This window comes from Stenella coeruleoalba, assembly GCF_951394435.1.
Source record: "Stenella coeruleoalba genome assembly, chromosome: 14".
Lineage (NCBI taxonomy): Eukaryota > Metazoa > Chordata > Mammalia > Artiodactyla > Delphinidae > Stenella > Stenella coeruleoalba.
This window is the reverse complement of record NC_137160.1, coordinates 82,624,585-82,646,843: the sequence shown is the minus strand read 5'-3', so window position 1 is coordinate 82,646,843 and position 22,259 is coordinate 82,624,585. Positions and strand designations below refer to the sequence as shown.

The 22,259-nt window shown below is 37.8% G+C and overlaps 1 protein-coding gene across 3 annotated transcripts; it reads left to right on the top strand.

Moving 5' to 3' along the window:
- Positions 1-261: 261 nt before the first annotated feature.
- RSRC2 (arginine and serine rich coiled-coil 2) lies at positions 262-18,822 on the top strand. Of its 3 annotated transcripts, none has more exons than XM_079942209.1 (10): positions 262-397; positions 4,515-4,671; positions 6,224-6,267; positions 8,744-8,934; positions 9,757-9,960; positions 11,352-11,474; positions 13,828-13,907; positions 14,847-15,076; positions 15,470-15,559; positions 18,061-18,822. In XM_079942209.1, exons 1-10 carry the CDS (start codon positions 392-394, stop codon positions 18,238-18,240), a joined length of 1,305 nt encoding a protein of 434 aa, XP_079798335.1. In that variant the 5' UTR covers positions 262-391; the 3' UTR covers positions 18,241-18,822. The 3 variants fall into 3 exon arrangements, with proteins under 3 accessions (XP_079798335.1, XP_079798334.1, XP_079798336.1); XM_079942208.1 differs by having other exon boundaries at positions 14,844-15,076; XM_079942210.1 differs by lacking the exons at positions 262-397; positions 4,515-4,671 and adding an exon at positions 7,072-7,149 and having other exon boundaries at positions 6,227-6,267; positions 8,722-8,934; positions 14,844-15,076.
- Positions 18,823-22,259: the final 3,437 nt, after the last annotated feature.

The window sequence follows — 22,259 nt, the reverse complement described above, 5'->3', positions numbered from 1 at the left end:
GGAGAACACCAAGCCCAACCCCTTTTACGGCGGCCAGCGGAGGCCAAGTTTGCTTTAGAATCGAAATAGGAAGTCGCCCCACCCTAAATTCCACCCATTCCGATATCCAGGCTGCGCATTCTAGGGTGTGTTCTAGGCCCCGCCCCCCTCCCCGACCTCACAACCCCCCTTCCAAAGAACAACCAATCACCGTCGAACCGCGTTGCTACAGAAACTCTTATCACCACCCCTTTTCCTCCCAGCAAGCTGTGCGACGCGCCGGGTCTTAGCCCTTTTGTGCCATCCGGGTCTCTCGCGGGAGCGATTTCAGTCTGTTGCGAAGCGTTTAGGCGGCCGGTACTGTGGAGAGCGGCAAGTGGAGGTGCCGCCGTAGCGGCCAGGACTCTGGACTATGGCGGTAGGTGCCGAATCTGAGTTTAAAGTCAGGCATATTTTTTTGCTGCTCTGCAAAGAAGGGATGAACGGCTCCCAGAGCTGTTGTCGGGGCTAGTGTGTGGACAAGATGGCGCCGCGGCCTTCTTCTGCGCCCGCCATCATGGCTGGCTGCCGTAGGGAGGGGGAAAGAAGGCGGTGTCGATGGGGGTGGGGAGCCGCAGGGAGTGTCTTTTTTTCCAGAACTTTCCTCGTGTCTTTCCCAGTTTTATGTTCCTTTTGTCCCACAGAACTGACTCCAGTTTTGCTTACTCACTCTGGTTGGTGATTAATACTGAGTTTCGTTAGGGCTTGGGCATTTATGTTCGGGATGGGAAAGGGCTGGGGAAGAGAGAAAAGGGATCAGGGGTCGTCTCTGAAAAGTATGGGGTCAAAAAGGAGGTGCCTGTAAGAGGTAGAACGTGAGAAGAGAGCAAGCGGTCTTGTAGCGATTATTTTGCCTACGTTCAGTGAGATGATTCTAGCTGCATAATTTCGGTTAGGGTGAACGTCCGTGTAAACCTTAGTTTATTCCTTAGTAAGCATCTAGGGAACGTGTTTCTCGAAGGGAGTAAAAATTCGACTTAATGAAGAGAAGTCTTTGGAGCTACGAATTCTGACTGATGCTCCGTTTCCGAAGTGCCTCCTGATGTAATCATTTTGAAGGTTTCGAGAAACATAATCAAAGCCCTAACATTGGCATTATTACTTTAAATTTAAGAGTCCTTCATAGGCCCGTTTAATTTTAAGTGAAAGCTACAGTTCTTAAATTACGTTTTCTGAGAAATTAACCCTGCTTTGGTTATAAGATGCCCAATCCTGATGGATCGCATTATTGTGTGATTACTTCATTTTACTTATCCGGTTACAAGAAAAATGCAAACATTTTGCATTCTTTTCCATTGACTAAAAAGTTGTGTTTTCTCGTTTTCGAAGATAAATAGGACTAAAATAAATAGGATTGTTAATAACGAAAAACTCGTACTCATCCGATCATTGGGGGTATCTGGAAGTAGAAATCGTCTGCCTCTCCCCCCCGCGCCCCCATACCTAATTGATTTGATTTAGAACCGGGTTTTTGATAACCGATTTAGAATCGTTGTTCAAACAGTTGGGCACATAATCGATTTAAATATTTTTTTGTTTAACTAGTGTTTTGGACCTCTTAATCTACTTGAAAGAACAGTATTATTTTACTTGGGCTCAAATATTCAAAAAAAAATTCAGACATTCGTTTCTGCAGCGCCTTGTTCAATAAAAAGACACGATCCCCTTGAGATGTGGCCTAGTATTAAGTCCAATGTGCCGTCTTTGCACTAGAAAAAATTCTTACACTATGTCTTGAGTGCCATTGGGGTTTTAAAGAAGATGTGAATTTTAAGAAACCGTGGTGTTTTTCTAATAGAGCAAATGGTAGAGTGAAGGGAATTTTTGCAGTTAGCATTTAAGATTTACACATAGGTCTGTACTAAATTGAAATCTTAGATATTTTCAGAGAAGTTTTAATACTCGATTTTATTTGGACATTTTTGTTATTCTACTATAATATATTCTCAAGGAAATAAAAGCTTCGGGTGAGCTAAGTGGCCCCCTATTATTCACATCTGTTTAGTGATACGATGGTTTTTGTTTTTGTCCTGTAGTGTGTTTTACAGATGAAAATGGCTGTTCGGTGTGAGTTATTAGCCCGTTTTACAGAGTGCCTTCCCTTAAGGGCATTTTACTAAGTGTAAGTTTACCAACACAGCACATCACAGACCTGTCAGAAATAATCCTTAAGAATAGTGATGAGGGGATTGACATACATACACTAAGGTGTATAAAATGGATAACTAATAATCTGCTGTATAAAAAAATAAAATTAAAATTAAAAAAAAAAGAATAGTGATGAGGACTTCCCTGGTGGTCCAGTGGTTAAGACTCCACGCTTCCATTGCAGGGGGCACGGGCTACATCCATGGTCAGGGAACTAAGATCCACGTGCCGCACGGTGAGGCCCCAAAAGAAAAAAGAATAGTGATGAGAACAAGAGTAAAAGAAAATGACCAATGTTAGTTGTGAAAATCAGAATCATCTTTAGTTGTGTGATATAGTGTCATGTATTAATATTAGACAGCAAAGAGAGTACCATCTTAAGTGAGTCAGCTAATGTTGCTGGATCTCATCTGTGAAATGAGAAAGTTGAGCTTGATTCTAAGAGATGAGAGCCTTTCTGCACAAAAATTTTATGATTCCAGAAATCACCCATACATAGAGAAGCAAGTGTGCTGGAATGGGCCTCCCCAGTAATTAGGTGTTTCATCCTATTTGTTACTGGGTTTTTTGGTAACATTGTTAGAGGCGTAACACATAATATGTCTTTCATCCTAACTAACCTGTAAATCCTTCCCTTTTAATTTATTATTTATTCCTGAAGTCTAACATCGAGTTAGGTGCATTTTTGACCATCAGAAAATAGTTGTTAAAATAATGCGATATCTCACACTTCATTTGCTAAAGTACTCCCCATTTAGTTTACTTGGTGTTTGTTTTCTGGACTAATCTTCCTAAAGGAAGAAGTTCATTATCATGTGATTATTTCTCCTGCTGAAAATGTATAGTATATTCACTATTTACCCAATCCAGATCTTTTTTCTGTAAAGAGCAAGTTAGTAGATATTTTAGGCATTGTGGACCACGTGCAACATACAGTCTCTGTCACATTCCTTGCTTGCTTGTTTTAACAACCCTTTTAAAAATGTAAAAGTCATTCTTAGCTCAAGGGCGATACTTTGCTAACTCATGTGGTAAGTAATCAACTCCCTGGGCTTATTGACTATTTTCGTATTTCCTCTCTGGTTAGATGGGTCACCAACGTCCACCTTCCACATATTACGGAAACTGTTTTCCCTGCCTTTTATCAGAATCTCACTCAGGAGAACATTTAGGTTCTAGTTTCTCCTTGAAGCTTTTTTTCTATGACTCTTTTTTTTTTAATAAACTTATTATTGATTGATTGATGCTTCGGGTCTTTGGTGCTGCGCAAGGGCTTTCTCTAGTTGCGGAGAGTGGGGGCTACTCTTCGTTGCAGTGCGCAGGCTTCTCATTGCGGTGGGTTCTCTTGTTCCGGAGCACCGGATTTAGGCCCGCGGGCTCAGTAGTTGTGACTCACGGGCTGTAGAGCACGGGCTTAGTAGTTGTGGTGCATGGGCTTAGTTGTTCGTTGCATGTTTGATCTTCCTGAACCAGGGCTCGAACCCATGTCCCTGCATTGGCAGGCAGATTCTTAACCACTGCGCCACCAGGTAAGTCCCTCTATGACTCAATTTAATGAAGGAACCTACTCTCCTAGGTAAATCAGGTCTCTGGGAAAGAGTGTGTACTCTTGACTATTTTAATTTTTTTTAATTTATATTGTGATAACTTATAAAATGCTTTAAAGCAGAAACACCTTAATGTTTCCATAGCCCAGAGCATATGTGAGGAGAGGCAGACCATATTTTGCAGCAGCACTGTGCCAAGGGGCTTTCATTAAAGAGGGTTAATGAAATTAAGATTGGGTTCTCAGATAGGTAAGTTAATTTTCTGTTTTTTTTTTTTAATAATATTCTAGAAGCATTCTCTTTGCTTTTTAAGATTTTACAGTCTTCGGTCTTTTTAACCTTTAACAGCTCATTTTTAAATGCCTCTTTATGCTAATTTAAAATACAAGTATTGGTAAAGTCAACTAAATGAATTCATAGATCTAAAATGGACTCTATTTTCTCTGCTTGAATACTTAATGGAGATACTTGGAGCCCTATTTTCCCCTTCCCCCAGTGTTTTGAAAGTTATACAAATAATGATTTAAAAAAATAAAGATATATCCATTCAGTTACATGTGTCTCTGGTATTGGGTTAGTCAGTTTATTTATTGTTATTTCAATTTATTCAGGCCTACTTAGCAAGTACAAAGCATATTTAGCTACTTGAAAATCAGTTCTTCTGATTTCTTGATTTTCTTTATTTTTTAATTTTGTAAAACTCAAGGATAACTATCTTTCCTCCCTTCTCACTCTTTTAAGTTATTGGAAACATTTTAAATGCAGTTAAGAATTTATAACCATTTTTCTTTAAACTTTTAGGCTAGTGATACAGAACGAGATGGACTAGCCCCAGAAAAGACATCCCCAGATAGAGATAAGAAAAAAGAGCAGTCCGATGTATCTGTTTCTCCCAGAGCCTCAAAACATCATTATTCAAGATCACGATCAAGGTCAAGAGAAAGAAAACGAAAGTCAGGTATGTGTAAGACATAAGTTTACTGATGTAATTAATATGTGTTCTTCCCATTGAGAAATGGATAGTGAAAAGTGCATTGGGAATTTTCTGGAGAATTTTTCAATTATGAGGAATACAAATGTCCTAATACAGGAATTTTATAACTTGTCAAAGACAAAATGTATGCTTAAATTTGTGTCACAATAACTTATCCCTCAGATGTTCAAATTTTATCCTTTCAACATAGGCAAAACAATATTTTGAAAGATGTAGTCTGGGCAGTGGTATATTCTGAACTTACTTAACATCTTTGACGTAAGTTACAAGAACTTTTTTTTTTTTTTTTTGCACCACGTGGGCCTCTCACTGTTGTGGCCTCTCCCATTGCGGAGCATAGGCTCCGGACGCGCAGGCTCAGCGGCCATGGCTCACGGGCCCAGCCGCTCCGCGGCATGTGGGATCTTCCCGGACCGGGGCACGAACCCGTGTCCCCCGCATCGGCAGGCGGACTCTCAACCACTGCGCCACCAGGGAAGCCCACAAGAACATTTTTAACCTTGGTTTTCTTTTTAACTTAATGTTAAAATATTTCTGAAAGCAAGAGTTTTTAGTGTTTTGAAATGCTCCTTATTTGGAGCATTTTTTTAACTAGACTGATGTGGTATAGAAAGCATGATGTATTGTTAATGAATCAATACTTAAGTAGTTAAAAGAGAGATAGAATAGAAATGAGTTTAAAAGTTTCAAGACCTGGGCTCTGGTTATTTATCCTTGGCACCCACAGATAGTCCATCTACAAAATGGTTCAAGTGTAATTTTTATGTATATGTTTGAAACTGTGCAGTATCATAACTACTTTTTAATGGGAATTTTTCTAAATTGTAACATCTTTTTGACTATTTAAAAGACACCAAATATAATTCAACCTGTTTGTTTTCTCTTGCATTCTTTGTTCCTTTTGTTCTTAATTGTTTTCCTCTAGTAAGACCCTTTATAAGTTTGCTATGTAATAGGAAGCAAGATGAACTGGACAGAATGTTTTGTAAAATATAGAGAATCTGTGATAGGGGCTTCCCTGGTGGTGCAGTGGTTGAGAGTCTGCCTGCTGATGCAGGGGACACAGGTTCATGCCCTGGCCTGGGAGGATCCCTCGTGCCGTGGAGCGGCTAGGCCCGTGAGCCATGGCCGCTGAGCCTGTGCGTCTGGAGCCTGTGCTCCGCAACGGGAGAGGCCACAACAGTGAGAGGCCCGCGTACCGCAAAAAAAAAGAATCTGTGACCACCTGAAAGACAAACTCTGTTTGTTATGTGTCTTGGAACATGGACTTGGACTTTTTTGCTTACTTACTTGATTATATTCTGGTTTGCTCAGATTGCTTGATTTATTTCAGATACGTGAAGTATTACTGTAGTAGAATAATCCCACCCCTGCCATAAAAAAATAGTCTTTAGAGTATGACTAGTAAATAGATTAGTTAGGTGAGTGGCCAGAAATGTTCTTTGTATTAGTTTTGGAATTTGCGTTTGAGGTGTTTCTGTACCATTATTTATGGTGAATTTTTGTGTGTTCACAGATAATGAAGGAAGAAAACACAGGAGCCGGAGCAGAAGCAAAGAGGTAATTAACACTTTGTAGTGAATAGGCACTTTAGAATACTTGTAAAGTATCTGGTAGAAATGTTTGTGTGAATATATGATATTGTCAAGGTAAGTACCAAAACTTGAAATTTAAAAGGTTTAATTCAGTTATAAAATAAGCATGATTTGGATTCATCATTTTTCAAGAAGATAGATGTTTATATGAAAAGTTCATTCAAAAACTATTAATGTTATGTTGTGAAAATATTCACAATAAAAATTTCATATGAAGAATATAACTGGTTTTTTAGGCCTGTCACACAGAGCTTCCATTAATCTGAGGTCCCGAGTCTCTTTATGCCTGACAACTGCTCAGGACTTTTAAATAGCAATCATCTTTAAGTAGCAATACTCTTAGATATCTATGGGCTACTTTTTCTTTATGGAAGATAATGAGAGTCCTTTTCATTAGTAAACTAGTTTGATTCCCTAAGAATAGTATTGAATTTTGAAATAAAAGTGTCAGTGAGGGACTGCTGGAAAGATGGCGGTGACACAAAACTTGAGGATAAAGAAAGACAGCAGCTGTATTGCAGAGGAGTTAACTTGCCCACCTGAGAAGACAAGGAATGAGCCAACAAAGGAAGAGCAGAAGTAGAAGCCAAAAAGGGAGGAGAAGAGTCTCATGGGGGCTGGGCAAGGGACTCCTTAAACAACTGTGGGCAGGGACTTCACCTCTTCCCCTAATGGAAGCTCTGTTAAATTTTAATTTAGGAGAGTTTTTGTGAAAATGACTATTTTGTTTAGCTCACATGATAACATTTCTATAATAAATCATACTCAGCGTGCTAATGCGCGAAGAGACTGAACTGAAGACGCTGCAGACTCAGATAGCAAAATAATAAGCCTACTTCATGATAAGGTAACTATTAGTCATTCAAACTCCTATTTCCCTTAAGTATATCTTAAATCAGTTAAGGGTTTTAATGGTTTTTTAAAAAAATAATAATAGTAATGTTATGTTTGGAAAACTGGTTTGAAATAAACTGAAACTTTTGCAAGCTTAATAACCACTTAAAGATTTTCCAGTTTGCCACCATATGGCAAAATCAAGGAAATAGTCTTTTTTATAAGCTCATATGGAGAACTGGCATTGAAACTAAAATTTAGCTGTGTCTCCAGGTCTCTTATTTTTCTGCAAAATAATAAATTACAGACTATGATCCTTTTCTGATGTATCACCATGCATGTTCTAAAATGTTTGACTAAGTTTTTTGTTTTTAAGAAAAGTTAATCTTGAGCGGAAGGAAATATGTGCTAAGGTCTATTCTGGGAAGCATGAGTTAAGTGTCCTGTTGTGGTGGAAAACGGTGCCCTGGGTGTCAGAAGAATATGGGGTCTGGGTTCAACTCTCCTAATATGTAGCTTTGTGACTTTAGATCTTAATTTAGTCATATATAAAGTAAGGGGAATTAGAAGATCTGAGTTTCCTTCCAGCTTTAAAATTGTGATTCTGAAATGTCCAGGATTTTAAGCTTTAGCTACAAGATGGATTTGACAAATCTTAATGGGGGGAAATCGAATGTTTAGCACTTCCTAATTCAGTATGTGAGTGTAGGATGGAGACTTGATCATACAATTAATTTAGCTCAGTCTCTGAATGCATATGTTGTGAAAGCAAAAGCCTTGGTTTTTATAATCATTCAGAATATGGGGGAAGTATGTATTATATAATGGTAGAGGGATTAATTGTGTTACACCTAGTTTGATTTCATAAAAATTAAAACAGATATGGTTGCCATTTTCTACCCTAGGTACATGAAGTGTAATAGAACTCCAAGCCTGTTGGGATATTGCAAGATGAAAAGTGATTGCTTCACAGTTTAGGATTGGGAGAAAAATCAAGAGCCGTCTTTAAGAAAGGATGTGGCAGTATAGCTATAAAAAGGACACTTAACTTTGCGTAAAGTAATTTGAAGTTGCTAGAAGATATTAATACTTAGGTTAATTTTACTTAGTTACCTAATTGGAAGTGCATTTTTCTGGTGCATTTCTTTGTGTCCTTATCTTCGTTATTGTTAACTTTTAAAACTTAATACTATGTACTCTGGATTTAGAAGTTGTTGTATATACATGTCTGTTTCTCTAAAAGGTTTGTTGGAAAATTGAAAAAACTTTGATACATGTGTACTTCCCTCTTAAAGAAACATCAGGGATTCCTCTTTTTCTGAAATAGTGGTTTTTCGATATTATTGACATTGAAAGTTATTGTTTTGATTGTGGTATTGAAAGTATTTGGGGGTGGAAACTGCATTTGGGGGGGTTTATAAAGAAAAAGTAAAATTAGTAATATACATCTGCAACATTTGGGTGATGTGAAACTAGATCTTTTTTTAAATTTGCCACACACTCCTAAGGTTACTAATGTTGCATCACAACATTTTTGCTACTGATACCCATACTAACTTTCTTTGTTGCACTATTTTCCTGAAAGAACCAACTTCTTCTTAAAACAGGCAAGAAGACATGAATCCAAAGATAAATCCTCTAAGAAACACAAGTCTGAGGAACATAATGACAAAGAGCATTCTTCTGATAAAGGAAGAGAGCGGCTAAATTCATCTGAAAATGGTGAGGACAGACACAAACGCAAAGAAAGAAAGTCATCAAGAGGCAGAAGTCATTCAAGGTCTAGGTCTCGTGAAAGGTAAGTAGTTTCTCCTAAGTTAATGCCTTCTAAAGATCTCCTAAATTACATAAAGGTTTGCATTAATGGAGCAACACCCAAAAAAATCTTAGCTAGAAAATTGGTATTTTTAACTTTCTGAGTTGTCTGTCACAGTGAAAAAATTTTTGCTGAACTATGTTTATATAGTTTGCCAATATCATAATCCTTCTACATTGCTGGTGCAGGATTCATTTGCTGCTGAACTCTAATCTAGGTTTTATTTAGGTATGGGTTAAAAGATTTTTAAGAAACTGGGTCATGGTTCAAATTTTTGTGGCTTTTTTGTTGTGTTTTAAGAAACCAGTGTCCGCAACATATTTTGCGGATTTCTATGGGGAATATGTGTGTGGTATCAGATTTGGTCAAAATTTTTCAGTAGTAGAATAACTTGATTGTTACTCTTAGAAATAGTTTGGTTCAGGGGCTTCCCTGGTGGCGCAGTGGTTGAGAGTCCGCCTGCCGATGCAGGGGACACGGGTTCGCGCCCCAGTCTGGGAAGATCCCACATGCTGCGGAGCGGCTGGGCCCGTGAGCCATGGCTGCTGAGCCTGCGCGTCCGGAGCTTCTGCTCCGCAACAGGAGAGGCCACAACAGTGAGAGGCCCGTATACCGGTTAAAAAACAAAAACAAAAAAAAAAAACAAAAAACAAAAAAAAAATGCAAAGAAATAGTTTGGTTCAGCAGTAGACTTCAAGCTATTAAACAGAATCTTAAATTGGGGTAGGAAACATTGCTTTTTTGACATTATCAGTTTATTGTGTTCCCTGTAAGTAACTACAAATTTATGTACTTGAATTTCAGGCGTCATCGTAGTAGGAGCAGAGAGCGGAAGAAGTCAAGATCCAGGAGTAGGGAGCGGAAAAAGTCAAGATCCAGAAGCAGAGAGAGGAAGAAATCACGATCCAGAAGCAGGGAGAGAAAACGTCGGATCCGATCTCGTTCCCGCTCAAGATCAAGACACAGACATAGGAGTAGAAGCAGGAGTAGGACAAGGAGTAGAAGTCGGTAGGTATTCATCATCTTGAATAAAATCAAACAGGCCCCTCACAGGGTCTGTTCAGTCAGGCTTAGAAAGGTTAAGTAACTTGCTCAAGAAGCCCAATATCATACAGTTCTTAAATGGTAAAGCTGGGACCTGGTCCCAAATGCATCTGAAAGCAAAGTCAGTATGTGTGCTTAATCCACCGTACTGGTTATACTCTCTCAGATACTCAGAAGGATGAGCTTATAAATTCACACTTGTCTCGATTGGAAGGAAATTTTAATTTGTTTAGGCAGGAAATACAATAAAGAGCATTTAATTATAAATATTCAGAGAATATGTTTATTCTCTACTAATATTAGTTACTAATAGTGTGTTATATCTGTATTCACAGATACTGGTAATAAAGTTAATGTGAAAGCTTTTTTGTTAATTTATTGTTCATTAAGTCAAATAGTCTAAAAGAATGAAATATGGATAAAAGTGTACTTTGGCTTGTAATAACTTGGTTTGTCACTTGTTTGATCATTTTTTCAGTTTTTAATCAGTGGTTTTAGTATGTAATAGTTGCCTAAATTGAACTTTACCAGTTAGGAGATATAGTCAATCTAAAGTAAATGGTAATTTCACCATTAATTACCATTGTTTTTTTGTTTTTGTTTTTTGGGTTTTTTTGCGGTACGCGGGCCTCTCAGTGTTGTGGCCTCTCCCATTGCGGAGCACAGGCTTCGGACACACAGGCTCAGCGGCCATGGCTCACGGGCCCAGCCGCTCCACGGCATGTGGGATCTTCCCGGACCGGGGCATGAACCCCGTGTCTCCTGCATCTGCAGGCGGACTCTCAACCACTGCACCACCAGGAAAGCCCTGTTTTTGTTTTTTTTAAATCACCATTTGGGCAATTCAGGTCATTATTTATGGCATTTCTAGTTTTAACCACTGATACCTTTTATTCTAATCAATGACTATTTTTAATTCTAATTTTGTTTTAGTGATTTATATTTTTGAAAACATTTACAAGTTAATTCATTGTACATTAGAATACTACAACCATTTAACTTATCAATCCCACCTAGTAGGAATTTATCCTACCTATTGACCTACACAAGTGTAAAATGACTAACGTACAAGTCTAGCCTTTGCAACATTGGGTGTAATAGCAAAAGATTGGAAACAACCTAAATGTCCATCTGAAACAGGGATGGTTAAGTGAATTTATAGAAACTAGTCTTATACACAAGGAACTTGGTGTGCCTATGGAAGGTGTACAACAGAGGTGGAAAGGAAGGGGTTCAAAATATATTTCCTAGACCAGTTTAATTTTTATTGAACTATGTAACTATAATTTATTTTGATTCAATAAGATAATTATTACTTGGCCATACTGAGACATGTAAAATATGATTTATTAAAGAGATAGAAAGAAGAGAATTGAAAAACCGAGAAGATTTAGCAGAAGTTTAAGCCGAACTCCTAGCCCACCTCCCTTCCGAGGCAGAAACACAGCAATGGATGCACAAGAAGCTTTAGCTAGGAGGTGCGTGTATTTTTTATTCAATACATTTTTTTCTCCTTTTCATCTTGAGGTAGATATTCAATTGTGTGGACCAAATGAATGCTTTCAGAGGATAATTCAAATAATTAAATCTAGCCACGACTACTGTGGCAGTTTTGTGATACAGAATTGTATTAAGTGGTTTGTTAATTCTCATCTTTAATTTGCTTATTTGCACAACTGGAAAGAGTATTTCTTCAACAGTTTCTCTTTTTTCTTCATGATTAACTAATTCATTTTTCGCAAGTCTAGACTCAAATATTTTCAGTTGGACATTGGAACTTTTTAAAAAATCTTAAATGTGATCTAATAACTGTTAATTTTGCATCTAAAACTGCTTTGTTTTTACCTTCTTTGTTCTTCCTTAAGAAAAGTCTCTGAAACAATAAGTAGAATTCTGTCAGTAGTTTTCCTATTTTGAAGGTGGTGAATAATAAGCCAGTTCATTTGATCTTAAAGTTTTTACTGCTGTGATAGCATAGGAAGATCATTGTATTTTTAAATTTTCTAATGTTTCAAAGATGGGTGATTGTGGGACCACACACAGCAGGGCTGTCTAACCGAAATCTGCAAAACCATTGAAAGAACTGCCTCATAGAGGCAAGAAGTAAAGTAAAATCCAAGCCCTTGTTTGCAGGTTTTCCCATATTCTAAAAAACTAAAATCTTTTGATTTTGATTTTTTTTTCTTTATGAAATTGAGTTTGTATTTTTTTTTTCATTACAAAAATACAGTTATCACAATGTAACCTGATGGGCTGCTGCCCTGTGAACCCAGCCTGGCAGAAACTCCAGCTGAACAGCAGCAGCAGCAAAGGTGTGAGCTCACCCCTTCTTCATTCCATTCACCTTAGTGAATGGTATTGATTCCAGACCTGCAGTGGCCACTTAAAATATACAGCCAGTAGCTGTCAGTTACTTTCTTACTGAAACTAAAATCAACAGAATTAGGAAATAATTTTCTACAATATCTGAACTAATTTATAAAGAATGGTCCATTAACTTTGATCATGAATTTTTTTAAGCCCTAAAGTTTGTTCTTGTTTACTCTTAAGTTTCTTGTATTTAAAATTTTGGATTATACTAAAGTTGAATCTATAACTAGCATCTAAAACTTTAATTTAGTCTACTTAGTGATTTTCAGATGACAATTTTTAAAACTGCTTTGGAAATACTTTTATTTATGAACCTATGTTTTAACATTAATCCTAATCAGAATTCTTTCTGATTAGGACAAATTCAAGGCTGTACTACTTGTCTTTCTTTCATGTGTGCTCAACAGAAGGAAGGGAACAAAATTACAGATTGTTATCCTTTTATGTGAATTATGGCAATTGTTAAAGCAAATGTCAATTTTCTACTACTGTATTTTACCTGTAGTGCCCACTGCTCCCCTCCCCCAAGAAACTTTTTCCCCAATCCTTGCCCCTTTATACTATAAAGGAGGGAGAGGGTGGTGTTTAACTTATGATTGGTAAATCAAGGAATCTTTGGAAGAAAAGGGCTTTCTCTTTCAGGAACTCACTGTGAAGATAACATTACTTACCATTTGTGATATACCAGATAGATACCTACTTGACAGCACATTTTGTTTAGTGTGTGTATTCAGTGGTGAATTTAGTGTGAATCAGAATTCGTTTTTGTTTGGGGATGAATTTGTGTTTCACGTTTTCAGTTCCTTTGCTAATAATTTCTTTACCTCCTAAAAGTAATTTTCTAATATTTAGGTTTTCTCCCCCGTTTTATTAGATTATAGAGAATGGCAGGGTTTGCTTGCCCTTTTTTAAATTTTATTTTTGGCTTTTTAATTTTCACTGATTTAGAGACTAATAAAGTCTGTTTATATAAAAATCATTTGCATGCTTTGATTGGCCTTAATCCTGTATCAGCCTCCCTTAAGAAGCATTTAGGTAATTCTCTAAATTATTGCATGTACCCTAAGATTTACTCAGCTTTCAATATGTTTTCTCAATGTCTCAATTCGCAAGATTTAATTTTATCCTCCTCCTGTAACCAGCACTGATGAAGATTGAATAACTTCTATCTCATAACCATTTTAATGACTCTGTGGGAATTGTATATAAAAGCTACTAGAGTTGTTGGCTAGTCAGTGAAATTAAAAATGTTTAAAACCAGTAGTGAAATATTATTTAATTGTGATTGATACCATCTTAAGAATGATTGCTTTTTTTCCCACATGCAGATATCAATTTGGGGAAGGTATTAAATTTATTTAAAATTCTATATAAAGTGTTTTATGCCTACATATGTATACATAAAGAGGTAAATGTTGGCTTTATATTGATATTTTTATTTATTTAAATTGTCTTTGACAGGTTGGAAAGGGCAAAGAAATTACAGGAACAGCGAGAAAAGGAAATGGTTGAAAAACAAAAACAACAGGAAATAGCTGCAGGTAATTTTTGTTTTCTTTATTATGGAAGTATGGCAGTATTTGTAGAACATTTGAAAAGTTCAGGAAAACTAATAGGAAGAGAATCACGTGTGATCCCTTCTACCCGTCAGTATGCTGTAGATCAGTATGCTGTAAATTACTAATTGAATTGGGAACATGTTATTTTTAGTGTTACTTTTGTACCTCATAAAACTTTTTTTGCACTGTATTTCTGATTTTGTCAATGTAGATAATTTTGAAAAGTGAATAGTGACTATTCTTGTTCATGTAGCAGTTTAGCCATCACTGCATATGTCTTTTAGTTATGATTTTGGAAATGCAGTTTATTAAAGGTGATGAACTGAACTGGAGTATGTATTATGTCTTACTATTAAAAATCAAGTTTTTAGACAGACACACTGCCTGTGGATGATTTAAAGGTGATCAGAGAGAGCCTGTATGAAATGTAATCTGGAAGGTAGAAGTAACAGTCTGGCACTTAACTTTTATAGGACTTGGGCTTAGTATGTTAAGTGTGTATAATACCTGTTTAGTAGTTTTAAATGTTTCTTGTGAGTTTCAAATTAGATGTTGTGAGATTGTTTTGTGAGCTATAAAGAACCATACAAAGAAAAGTCAATTTATTAAAAGTTTAGCGACAGTCACTAGTTCATTTCCATTGAAATCATACACCTTTATCCTATTTGTAGGATTCTCTTTATCCTCAGAAGTAAGTGAAGTTTAAGTATATATAAGGGATCATATACAGAAATGTCTAGCGATGAATACATTAATGTTTGCTAAAATGTTATTGCTTTATAAGCTTGACACAGTTATTTTCTATTTGGTGAAAATATTCTGCCTTTTTGCAGATTAGTAGCTCTTATATATAAATAATGTATTACTGTAAATTAGGAGGTTTGTTCTGGTTAAAATCCGTACTTATTTCCTCTTCAGCAGCTGCAGCTACCGGAGGTTCTGTTCTCAATGTTGCTGCCCTATTGGCATCAGGAACACAAGTAACTCCTCAGATAGCTATGGCAGCTCAGATGGCAGCCTTGCAGGCTAAAGCTTTGGCAGAGACCGGAATAGCTGTACCTAGCTATTACAACCCAGCAGCTGTGAATCCAATGAAATTTGCTGAACAAGAGAAAAAAAGGAAAATGCTTTGGCAAGGCAAGAAAGAAGGAGTAAGTTCTCTTATTCTCCTTTTTTGTCATTGATTCCTCAGCTTAGAAAAACAAACTTGGATTGGAAAAGATTAGTTTGGGTTTATCTTTCTTCTGAGAGCCTGACTGGAATAATTTAATTTGCTACAATTATTAATTCTGGGGGGGGGAAATGCACGATCTAAGTCAGGCTTTCAAAGAAAACCAATACTGCCCTACATTTATTAAGGGGAAAGAGTTGGTTCCTTAGCTTAGATTTTTTTTCCATATTATTAAGGTGATTATAAATTCCATTGGTGGAATGCCATAAATGCTATTGTTTTTCTACTAAGACTATATTATGGAAAGATCTAGTATCATAATACAAGGTATTTAAATTTTACATGTGTTAAAAATTCATTGTTTTTTTAACAGGACAAATCCCAGTCTGCTGAAATATGGGAGAAATTGAATTTCGGAAACAAGGACCAAAATGTCAAATTTAGGAAATTAATGGGTATTAAGGTGAGTTATACACTTTGTAATAAAGTTCATGTTATTTTATATTTTTAGGGTAACATTGGTTCTCAACTTAAACATTATTTCAGTGATGTGTCATCTCTGGGTACTTTCTAGTGCTCTTTCATTTGTGTTCTCTAGATTAACTTCCCAGAATTAACCAATAAATTATCATCACTAGTCAACAATACAAATTGTTAAAAAAAAATTTTTTTTTTAAGAAGATGTTGGGGGTAGGAGTTTATTTATTTATTTGTTTTTGCTGTGTTGGGTCTTCATTTCTGTGCGAGGGCTTTCTCTAGTTGTGGCAAGCGGGGGCGACTCTTCATCACAGTGCGCGGGGCCTCTCACTGTTGCGGCCTCTCATTGCAGAGCACAGGCTCCAGACGCGCAGGCTCAGTAGTTGTGGCTCACGGGCCTAGTTGCTCCGCAGCATGTGGGATCCTCCCAGACCAGGGCTCGAACCCGTGTTCCCTGCATTAGGCAGATTCTCGACCACTGCGCCACCAGGGAAGCCCCAAATTGTTAAATTTGATTAAAACATTTGTTGAGGGACTTCCCTGAAGGTCCAGTGGTTAAGACTCCACACTTCCATTGCAGGGATGTGGGTTCAATCCCTGGTCGGGGAACAAAGATCCCACATGCTGTGTGGCGTGGCCAAAACATAAGAAATAAAACAGTTGTTGATTGTTACTGCATGTTTATGCCTTAAGCAAACCTTGTTCAAAATCATAAGCTTTTCTTAGTAAATTTAAAAAAAAATTGTAAAAAGGAATTAATTTGCTTTTAAAAATGCCCGTTTAGGGCTTCCCTGGTAGCACAATGGATAAGAATCTGCCTGCCAATGCAGGGGACGGGTTCAATCCCTGGTCCAGGAAGATCCCACATGCCGCAGAGCAACTAAGCCCGTGTGCCACAACTACTGAAGCCCACGCACTGTGCTCCACAACAAGAGAAGCCTGCGCACCACAAGGAAGAGTAGCCCCCGCTCACTGCAACTAGAGAAAGCCTGCATGCAGTAACAGCGACCCAACACGCCCCCCCAAAAAATTAATTAATTAAATTGCCCATTTAAATGGAATATTAGCCATAAAAGGGAATGAAACAGTTATTTGTAGTGAGGTGGATGGAACTAGAGTCTGTCATACAGAGTGAAGTAAGTCAGAAAAAGAAAAACAAATACCATATGCTAACGCATATATATGAAATCTAAAAATTGGTACTGATGAACCTAGTGGTAGGGCAGGAATAAAGATGTAGACATTGCGAACGGACTTGAGGACACGGGGTGGGTGGGGGGAGGGGAGGCTGGGACATAGTGAGAGAGTGGCATTAACATACATACACTACCAAATGTAAAATGGATGGCTAGTGAGAAGCTGCTGCAAAGCACAGGGAGATAAGTTTGGTGCTTTGTGATGCCCTAGAGGAGTGGGATAGGGAGGGTGGGAGGGAGGCTCAGGAAGGAGGGGATATGGGGATATATATATGCATATGGATGATTCACTTTGTTATACAGCAGAAACTAACACAACATCGTAAAGCAGTTATACTCCAATAAAGATGTATAAAAAGAAAAAATGCCCATTTAAGGTTAACTATACTTGGTGTGGGGTTGGACTTTCTTAATTTTTTTCAAGGAAGTTTTTTGTTTGTTTGAGTTTTTTTGTGGGTTTTTTTTAAATAATTAGTTAATTTGGCTGTGCCATGTCTTAGTTGCAGCAGGCGGGATCTTTTAGTTGCGGCATGCGAACTCTTAGTTGCAGCATGTGGGATTTAGTTCCCTGACCAGGGGCTGAACCCAGGTCCCCTGCATTGGGAGCACAGAGTCTTAGCCACTGGACTACCAGGGAAGTCCCAAGGAAGGTTTTAGGTTTTACACAACAACCTGGTAAGGTCGACAAATGTTCAGATATTGGTTATTACTAAGGGAGTTGGTTTTTCCTTGAAGGGATATTTGGTTTAAACTCCACCCCCATTTTCTCCTTCACTTTTCCCTAGATGCTTTATTTATTTTTGGCTGCGTTGGGTCTTCATTGCTGCGCGCGGGCTTTCTCTAGTTGCAACGAGTGGGGGCTACTCTTCGTAGCGGTATGCAGGCTTCTCATTGCAGTGGCTTCTCGTTGTGGAGCGCGGGCTTCAGTAGTCGTGTCGCACGGGCTCAGTTGCTCCGTGGCACGTGGGATCTTCCCGGACCAGGGCTTGAACCCGTGTCCCCTGCATTGGCACGTGGATTCTTAACCACTGCACCACCAGGGAAGTCCCTGGCCTGTTCTACATGTTCTTCCTTGGGCCCACTGAATGATTTTTGTTATGTCCTGCTCTATCCCAGTACCTAGAATGAACATTGCCTTGAATTCCATAGGTGCTGAATGAATGAATGGAAGCTAAGTGAGGTCAAATATGTACTGCAAAAATGTGATCTAGTAGTACTTCTTAAGGGAGAGAAGCACTTTTTATTCCTGGGTGAATTCATTTTAATAGTATATTTTGTATCTGTTATTTAGAGTGAAGATGAAGCTGGATGTAGCTCCGTTGATGAAGAAAGTTACAAGACATTGAAACAGCAGGAAGAAGTATTCAGAAATCTAGACGCTCAGTATGAAATGGCAAGATCACAAACCCACACACAAAGAGGAATGGGATTGGGTTTTACATCATCGATGCGAGGAATGGACACAGTTTGAAGAAAATCACACTTTATACTTGGGACTTTTATAGACTTCTGGTTCTGATGTCAGGTCCTTGTTCACCAAACAGCTGGCATTCTAGCTTGCATGGGTGTTGCATTGACTTTAATTTATTGAAAAATATGATTTTTTGTAAATATCAGATCAGTGATACTGGTGTTAGTGTTGTAATCAGGTTAAACCCGCTTCCATTAAACTTGACAGGACTATAGAAGGACAATATTTTTTAGTTAATGAATTCTACTTTTCAAATATATAAAAGCTGCAGATGGGATAAAATCTCATACATGGATTTTTGGTGTCCACTGTCTTGTGTACTTTTGTACTTAACCTTGTACAGTTATTTTCATCTCTTGAAACATGAAAGAAATGTTATGTAGATGTTCTTTAGAAGACCTGGCCATTTGGTACATAATCCAGCACAAATAGGCTGGGTGGTGATGATAATAAAAATGGTTTTCTCAAAACTCGTGTTAATTTAAGTTACCTGGAATTCTTATTTGAATTTGTCTTATGGTTTCTGTAGCATTTTGCAATTTCTAGTGGAAGACACTGGCTAGAAATTCCTTTTTTTTTTTTTTTAAGAATTATGCTATAGGCAATACCATGGTGGGCAAAAATGTAAAAGGAAGTTGGGAGGAGTGAAAAAACTTAGTAAAATAATACTGTTTTCCTACTATTATAAGGGACAGAACTGGTGTACAGTATTTGTTAAATATTCCATATGTTATTCAGGAAATAGATTAATACATTAAAGGGATGTAAGCACTTTTATTTTAATAAAGTGCCTTATAACAAGTTCTTTGTATGCCCTTTCCTCATTATCCCTTTTGAATTGTCTAACCTGAAGTACTAAAACAGAAAACAACTTTGTCACTAAATTGATTAAATTTAGGGCATAGTTCTGGTGGAAGGAGGGGACTACAGAACTTGTACTTCATTTGCTTTCATTACGACAAATTCATAATTTTTAGCTTTCACTGGAAAAATCCTTTGAAAAACATCTCCACAGTGTAGTAGCAAAAGGGAAGACTGCTTAATGTGTTTTGGTAAATGGTTTTCCCAGAGCACAATTATTTTGGGGAGAGATGGCTCTTCATGCTTCAGTGACAAAGTCAAGTTTCTGGGGAAATAACACCATGGTTTTTCACTTTGGAGTGATCCCAAATTCACATTTTCCTGGTGAGCTGTACCTTCTGAAATCTGTTTCATTAAGAGTGTCTGTGGGGGGAAAAAAAGAATGATTGGGGGCCTGTAATGCAGTGTGGATATGAAAAGCACACATTGAACTGCTTCTGTGTTTTTCTATGGTATTTTAGGAGCTGGCCATACACGATGAATGATATGGTCCATCCTGTACTCATTTAGTAATTTAAAGAATTTTTATAGCTAATTTTAAACAGGAAACTAATTTTGATTCATTTAGTATGGATTCATTTAGTATGTCTAAAATAATTGTTAGGTAATCAGTATTCTTAGTAGAGATTTTACATTCTTACTTGCATGCTTGTTTTTGAAATCCAGGGGGTATTTTACATTTTAACATCCCAATTGGGACCAGTCATATTTAAAGTTATTAATAGCTACATACAGCCAGGGGAAACCATCCTGGACAATGCAGATTTAGAGGGAGGCATATAGGTAATTGCAATTTGCATAATTAAATTTTACGAAGCAATTATTGGAATCCTGGGGGTGGGGGACAGTTAACTGCTTGGCTCAATTTGAAATGAGTTTGTAGGGAAGCGTTTATATGCTTAAACTTTTTTTCCCCTTTTTTCTGGCTGTTACTATGCTTTCTGTGTCCAAAGCCTGGTACTCCACGATGGATGTTTTGGGCTTTACTCTTGTATGCGACGAGAACATAAGTTGCTGTCCAGGAGATTCTTTCAAGACATGGTAGTAAGACAAGACCACACTATTTGAGGCAAGGTTTTGATGAGCTTTGTGAGAGCAACTGGCTTGGAGGATAAGAAAATTCAAAGGTGATGTTTCCAATTTGGGTGATCATTGATTGTGATTAAATTAGAAAACTTAAATACTATAGTAGGTTGGTAGAAGGAGATAGAAGCAGAAATTAAGCTGTATTATATATCATTCCAAGTTAATTTCATGGCCAAAAGATGATTTAAGTATATACTTAAATATAATTTCTCGGGGGTCCTCTCCTAGTTCTCCCACTGCCTGTGCATCAGTTTCTGTAGTTGTCTCTTCCTAAATCCCAGCCCTCTAGGGCTCAGTCCTAGACTTCCTTCCCACTCTGTTCTTCACTATGCAGTCTCATTCTCTATCATCTTTGTATTTACTTTCCATAAAAATTTGAACCAGGGCTTCCTTGGTGGCGCAGTGGTTAAGAATCCGCCTGCCAATGCAGGGGACACGGGTTCGAGCCCTGGTCCGGGAAGATCCCACATGCCGCGGAGCAACTAAGCCCGTGTGCCACAACTACTGGGCCTGAGTTCTAGAGCCCGCGAGCCACAACTACTGAGCCCACGTGCCACAACTACTGAAGCCTGCGTGCCTAGAGCCCGTGCTCCACAACAAGAGAAGCCACCGCAATGAGAAGCCCGTGCACCACAATGGAGAGTAGCCCCTGCTCGCTGCAACTAGAGAAAGCCCGCCCCCAGCAACGGAGACCCAACACAGCCAAAAATAAATAAATAAAATAAATTAAAAAAAAAAAAAAATTTGAACCAGCCAAATGCTAATCTTTAGTTCAATCCTCTTCGGAGCTTAGCCAAATATCTGTGTAATATACACCTCCACTGAGCCCGAAAATTTTACCTTCAATATACTAGTGCTTCAAAAATTTCTTCCACTAGTCTAGTTACTTACCTAACTAGAGTTATATAAGGATAAAATTGTTTATAAGGATAAAATTGCCTCAAGGTACCACATAGCCAAAATGGAACTCACCCTTTACTCCCAAACCTGGTCAACATCAAATGATTTTTTTCTCTATCTCAAATGATCACTTATTTAACCAGTTTCTTAAGTCAGAATCCTGGCAAATAATTCACCCTTTTCTCTCATTCCCTATATACAACCCTTCAGTTATCGCTGTTGCTTTAATTTTATCTTTTAAATATTCTCTATTAAATATCAACTCTTCAGCACTATTGCCTCTACCCTAATCCAAGCTAACATTTGTTGATCTTATTACAAAAATCAGTCTACTAGATTTGGAATTCTACGTTTGCTCCATCGCCAGTCCTTTTCCTATCATGCCGTCAGGACCATCTTACCAAAATGAAAATTTGTGGGTCATAGACCCACCACTTGTTTAAAATGTTGAAATGACTTGCCAATTTGGGGGTGGAGACAATGTCCCTAATGTGGTGAGTACTTGCCTAATGTTCCAGCCTCATATTTCTCCACTCTGCCTTTTCGTTCTACACGCCATTTCTTCAGACTAGGACTCTTAATTCCACCCCCCATACTCACCACCAACTTTGCCCTCCTAACACTTCATAATTCAGTTCAAACCTCAGTTCTTCGATCCACTGACTCCCACAGAAATGTCAAATTTTTTACATATCCATTCCTGTTTTTATTTCACATATCTATTAATATGATGAATACCCATCAACATCCACTTTGACCCAAGAGCGGGAACATGTATGTTTATTTTTTGTTTTTTTCTTTTGCTAGCCTGTACCCTCTATGAAAGCAGGAAGTTCTCTAGTTTGCTCACTCTTATACCCTCAGCTCCTATGACAGTGCCTGGCACATAGAACTCGGTAAATAAATGTTATTGAATGAGTGATTGAAGGAGAGAAATCACCAAAAGCTGCAACAGACAAGTCTAAAAAAATCTAAGGTCAAGCTAGTTCTTCATGACAAAGTGAAACAAGCCCAGTAAACTGAAGTAGTTTCTCCAAGATCACAACGGTAGTCAGTGGCAAAACTGGAGTTCCTTATTCACCACGATCTGTGATAAGCCGTACATTATGCTCTGATTTTTTGCAGCCTTAAATGCGTAAGAGACAACTCATATTGTTGTAACACGTTCTGAT

Bases quoted from the DNA above. Each gene is read 5' to 3' on its own strand.
- RSRC2 (XM_079942208.1), top strand. The intron at 8,935-9,756 runs GTAAGTAGTTTC...CTTGAATTTCAG, and splicing joins AGGTCTAGGTCTCGTGAAAG to GCGTCATCGTAGTAGGAGCA. The intron at 15,077-15,469 runs GTAAGTTCTCTT...TTTTTTTAACAG, and splicing joins GGCAAGGCAAGAAAGAAGGA to GACAAATCCCAGTCTGCTGA.